General features: G+C 60.2%; 1 protein-coding gene across 1 annotated transcript in view; it reads left to right on the forward strand.

Annotated features, from left to right (window-relative positions):
* Positions 1-43: 43 nt before the first annotated feature.
* DENND4B (DENN domain containing 4B) overlaps positions 44-5,347 on the forward strand; it is a gene marked incomplete in the record, with an annotated part of 17,230 nt that continues 11,926 nt past the window's right edge. The window contains 10 exon segments of the mRNA XM_027776281.1: positions 44-1,023; positions 1,802-2,141; positions 2,761-3,013; positions 3,252-3,321; positions 3,521-3,690; positions 3,770-4,014; positions 4,380-4,446; positions 4,541-4,599; positions 4,754-4,898; positions 5,181-5,347. Of these exon segments, the coding sequence (XP_027632082.1) occupies positions 1,014-1,023; positions 1,802-2,141; positions 2,761-3,013; positions 3,252-3,321; positions 3,521-3,690; positions 3,770-4,014; positions 4,380-4,446; positions 4,541-4,599; positions 4,754-4,898; positions 5,181-5,347 (1,526 nt within the window).

Raw genomic sequence — 5,347 nt, forward strand, 5'->3', positions numbered from 1 at the left:
GGGGAGAGCCCCAGCTGTTCTCCAGCGCTGCGCATCTGGTTCCGGTTCCCCTCCGCTGGGGAAGTGAAAGTGGAAGGGAGGGCACAGCCGCAGTTAGCTAGCTGTGCCGGGCATCCTGCACCCCTCCTGCTCCCGCGGGTGCCGCGCGGAGCACCCTCCCTCCTGCTCGGGTCACGCGGTGGCCGGCGCTGCTCCCGTCACGTTCTCGGCCGCCGGCGCGTCTGCTGCTCTCTGCCTTCCTGCTCCTTCCTCAGCCTCCTCCCCCCTCGGCGCGCCCTCTGCCCCGGCCCGAACTTCCCGACGCCCGGCATGTGGGCGTCGGGACCCGGAATCGCCCCAGGTCCCGTTGCCTTCCCCTGGGAGAAACGGCCGCCTTCTGCAGGACTCTTCCCTCCCGGGTGAGGGAGGGCCTGGGTGCGCAGGTCCTGCGGATGGGGGGACACCCACTCGCCCCTCCGTCAGTGCCACTTAATGGCCTCTGCCTGCTGTCTTGGCCAGGGGGCTCCCGTTCGCCCACAGTGGATGGCCGGGACTGGGCCCCAGAGTTAAATCAGGAGGCTGACGCCGACTCCTGGCTTCACCTGCCAGACGTGGAGGCTAAATTTAGCCGGCTTGGGGCCTGTGTGTGTCCAGAGGCCTGGTTAAGGAGAGCCGGCAGGGCTCCGTGAGATTCCCTTGCTCCCCCGTTCTCCAGAGAGGCTTGGAGGTTAGGTAGGACTGCACATCCTGGAGCCGCTCTGGGCCTTTGGGCTGAGGCTCCGACTTGGCGCGATGCTGCTGTGTTGGCACCTTGCACAGTACCCCACCACGCCACCACACACACCCTGAGGCTGACTTCCTCTGAGCAGCAGCTTCCCCTCCGCTGTTTCAGGAAGTAACCTCCCTTCCCCTCTGAAGCACCCCCACGCCTGCCTGCGGGCCCCTGCTGCAAACCACCCATCAGGCTCTGTCCCAGCTTCTGCACCCTGGGGCGCCTCAAGACCCTTAGGGCTCCTATTCCCTGGGGTTGGGCCATGGAGGCAGGTGAGAACACAGTTACAGAAGGATGGCGGTGGGCTTGTTTCTGTTTCGGCTCCGTGGGGGAGGGCATGGGATGACCGGGCCTGTGTCCCATAGCTACTTTGGGCCTAACTGGAAACACCTAAGGATCCTGAAGGAGGGAGGACACTGCGCTTTTCGGCCAGATGGGTGGAATTAAGCTAGCAAAAAGGACACTTGAGTTCGGTGAAGACACTAAAACTTGGGTTTTGTGGTCTTTCTCAGAAACCTGTCGAGTCCTCTTAAAAACCTAGGAGCAGTTTCTTTAAAACCATTAGCTGGGTCATGGGAGTCTTATGATGGCATAACTGGAGTAGACAGGTCAGAAACCCTCAGAAAAAAGGCTGTAGGTACGGTGTGATGACACGGCCAGAATGAATGACACCCGTGACGGTTACAGAAGACTGATAACTGTGGGGTTATAACTGTACGTGTGGGGAGTGAGGAGCGATAGGGCCTTCAAAAAGCAGACACGGACAATGACGTCAGAGCCCAGGTTGGCTGTGTGTGGTGCAGTGGAGTTTGGGTTCTTTGGGAAACCAGCGGGATGTACTACGTGGGCGGGACCTGGTCTCTTTAAGGAGCTGTGGTGGGCTGTGAGATCCTAGTGATGTCACAGGTGGGAGAGTTCACGATTGGCTGACCACTTTTCCTGCCTTTCCTTGGAGGAACTAGGGAGGGGGGAGCAAGAGGGGGGGCATCATGGTTGCCATGGCAACACCAGCCTGCCTTGCTTCATCTCTCCCTCACTTGACCATTCCAGATGCAGTGAGTGAGGGGGGGGCCATGGCGGAGGAGCGGCCCCCCCGGCTGGTGGATTACTTCGTGGTGGCTGGGCTTGCAGGGGACGGAGCGCCCATCCCAGAAGAAACATGGGTTCCTGAACCCAGTGGGCCCCTGCGCCCTCCCCGGCCAGCTGAGCCCATTACAGATGTGGCAGTCATCGCCAAGGCGCTGGGAGAGGAGGTGCCCCAGGGCTACACGTGCATCCAGGCTTCCGCTGGGGGCCACCCCTTGGAACTCAGTGCTGGGCTCCTGGGTGGAACTCAGCCCGTCATCTGCTACCGCAGGGGCCGTGACAAGCCCCCCCTCGTTGAGCTGGGGTGTGTGCCTCTACCCATGCTGACACCAGGGGAGGCCGGGAGGGACTCAGGTGGACTGGGGAGAGGAAGGGGTGTGGGTCGTAGGAAGAGCAATGGGAATGGGAGCAGCGTGGGCCGAGGCCAGGGAGGAGGGGCTGAAGCGTGCGTACTTTGTCCTCTCCCAGACTTGCTAGTGCTGCCACTGGCTAGCTCTGATCTTGGACAGGCTTTGAAACAGTCCTTGGGCTGTTTATTTGTAAAATGAGATGATACTAGGGTGATTTCTCACTTTCTGGCGCGTATGTGTTCTCTATAGCAAACATTTTTCAGAGGAAAAAAAAAAGAGATGATGGAATGAGACAGCACAGTCAGTCCATGGGGGCATGCATCATTCTTAGTGTTCATTAAGTGTAAGGGCCTTGGAAGGCACGTGGGGTTGTTACTGACCAAGAAGTACAGCCGAGGGCGAAAGGGGACACGGAATTCTAAGGGGCAGAGTTTAGCAAGAAGAGATGGGTCCTGGTATTGGGATTTGATAAGCGGAGGGTGCAAGGCAGGTCCAGAGGACTAGTATAGATCCGGCAGGATTGGGGTCTCCTCTACATTGACCTCATGACCTCTCTCCGCTCTCTCTGCCCAGGGTGTTGTATGAGGGGAAGGAACGTCCCAAGCCTGGCTTCCAAGTTCTCGACACAACGCCCTACAGCCACTCAGCCAACCTGGCCCCTCCAGGCCCTGGTCACCCCCGCACCTACCTCACTTACCGGCGGGCAGCAGAGGGGGCAGGGCTGCATGCCCTGGGCATCACTGACCTCTGCCTGGTGCTGCCCAGCAAGGGGGAGGGCACTCCTCACACATACTGCCGGTTGCCTCGCAACCTCAACCCCGGCATGGTGAGTGGGGTCGTGGGGCAAAACCTGAGACTTGGGCCATCTTGGTGTGAGGGGTGGACTCAACACAAAGGGCATCCTGGGACCAAGGCCTCTGGTAGCAGAGCTAGGCCTATAGTAGGGGACTTGGATTAGTGGGATTAGTCTCTAAAAGCAAGAGACTACCTGGGGTGGTGGAGAGAAAATGGACCTCAGAAACTTTAGCTGTGTATCTGCTTGTCTCCTGCCATTTTGGGGGCAGTGGGGCCCTGCAGTGTACCTGTGCTACAAGGTGGGCCTGGCCAAGGCCAACACGCTGGTGTATGAGGCAGGTGAGTGGCCCCTTTGTCCCTCCAACCCTTTGCCCCTCTGTGTCCTTCTGTCCTGGTGCCTTTTGGCTAGCACCTTCAGTGTCCCCAGAAATTGTTTTCCGTTTGCTACTGGGCCCTTCCCTGGGTTGCTCTGGTTCCTTCCCTTGGACTCTGATGGGTCTTCCTTCCTCTGGGTATTCCCACTCTGCTGGGGGTGCAGAGCTGCTGGGCCGCTACCCAGAGGAGGACAATGAGGCATTCCCACTGCCTGAGTCGGTGCCGGTCTTCTGCTTGCCCATGGGGGCCACTGTGGAGTGCTGGCCTGCGCAGACCAAGTACCCTGTGCCAGTGTTCTCCACCTTTGTGCTCACCGGTGCAGCTGGCGATAAGGTGGGTATGTGGAGTGTGGTAAGGGGTCTGGGATACACTGGCCCACCTGACCACCCCTCTGCCCTCTGTCCCCCGCCAGGTGTATGGCGCTGCCCTGCAATTCTACGAGGCGTTCCCGAGGGCCAGGCTGTCCGAGCGGCAAGCGCGGGCACTGGGCCTGCTGAGCGCGGTGGAGCGCGGCCGGGCGCTGGGCGGCCGAGCTGTGCGCAGCCGGCGCGCCATTGCCGTGCTGTCCCGTTGGCCCGCCTTCCCTGCCTTTCGCGCCTTCCTCACCTTCCTTTACCGCTACTCCGTCTCAGGCCCCCACCGCCTGCCCTTGGAAGCGTGAGTGTCGCGCCCCTGACAGGACATATGAGGGGATAGGGAGGCCAGGAGAGATTGGGGCGGGGCTGGCACAGGGCAGTTTGCGGTTGCAGCTTGTGCTTTGCAATAAACGTCACTGGCAGAGCCTGAAATGCCAACTACACTTGATGGTCGATCCTGGCGGGTGACCGCATTTGTCCAAAGGGGAGTTTCTCTTCTGGTTTGCACAAATTCCATGTCTAATGGAGATTCTCATGGGTCTGGAAGCAGGGTTCCGCAGGGAATAAGATTTCCGAGTCATTTCTGAAGGCCATGACGGAGTGGCGGAGGTAGTTCAGGGCTAGCCTGGGGAGTCTGCCTCAGACCTGTTTCCCTCTGTCCCCCAGGCACATCTCCCACTTCATTCACAACGTCCCCTTCCCTTCCCCACAGAGACCCCGCATCCTAGTGCAGGTGAGAGCTGGGGCTGGGCTGGATGGCAGGAGGGGAGTTGGCAGGGGCTAGCTGTCATCGCCCTGACCGCAGCTCTTCCGCCCTGCCCTCCCAGATGTCTCCCTATGACAACCTGCTCCTCTGTCAGCCTGTCTCCTCACCCCTGCCCCTCAGGTATGTGCCTGGGTTGGTGGGAGAGGGAAGCTTTGCTGCCCCGAGACCTGGTGGATGCTGGGCAGGTGGATGTGGCTGGCATCTGTGCCCAGTGTCTGGGGGAGGGGTTCCATGTCTCCCACTGACCCTTTCCCCACCTCTGCATTGCCTGCAGTGGTGCCAGCTTCCTGCAGCTGCTGCAGAGCCTGGGCCCTGAGCTGGGAATCACGCTGCTGCTGGCAGTGCTCACCGAGCACAAGCTGCTGGTCCACTCGCTGCGGCCGGACCTGCTCACCAGCGTCTGTGAGGCCCTCGTCTCCGTGAGTGCCGCCTGTCCAGCTCCCCTTCCCTAGAGCCACCCTTCTTTCTGCCCCCCTTCTATCCTTGCTGAACCCTTTCTTCTTTGGGGAGAGTCTTCAGCCCTTCTCCTTGGGCACAGTGGACAGGGACACATGGCTTCCATCAGGAACTCTTCTTTGGAGCCCACCTCCAAGAGCCCTTCTCAACAGGCGTCCCCTCCCCAAGCCCAGTGCCCACTCTCTCCCATGCTCCCCACTGAGCCCCCACTCCCTGCTCACTGGTTCTCACTCTTGGCGTGTCAGATGATCTTCCCGCTGCACTGGCAGTGCCCCTACATCCCGCTGTGCCCACTGGTGCTGGCAGATGTGCTGAGCGCCCCTGTGCCCTTCATCGTGGGGATCCACTCTAGCTACTTCGATCTGCATGACCCGCCGGCTGATGTCATCTGTGTTGATCTTGATACTAACAC

This window comes from Tupaia chinensis, unplaced genomic scaffold (genome assembly GCF_000334495.1).
Source record: "Tupaia chinensis unplaced genomic scaffold, TupChi_1.0 Scaffold000659_1, whole genome shotgun sequence".
NCBI classification, from domain to species: domain Eukaryota; kingdom Metazoa; phylum Chordata; class Mammalia; order Scandentia; family Tupaiidae; genus Tupaia; species Tupaia belangeri.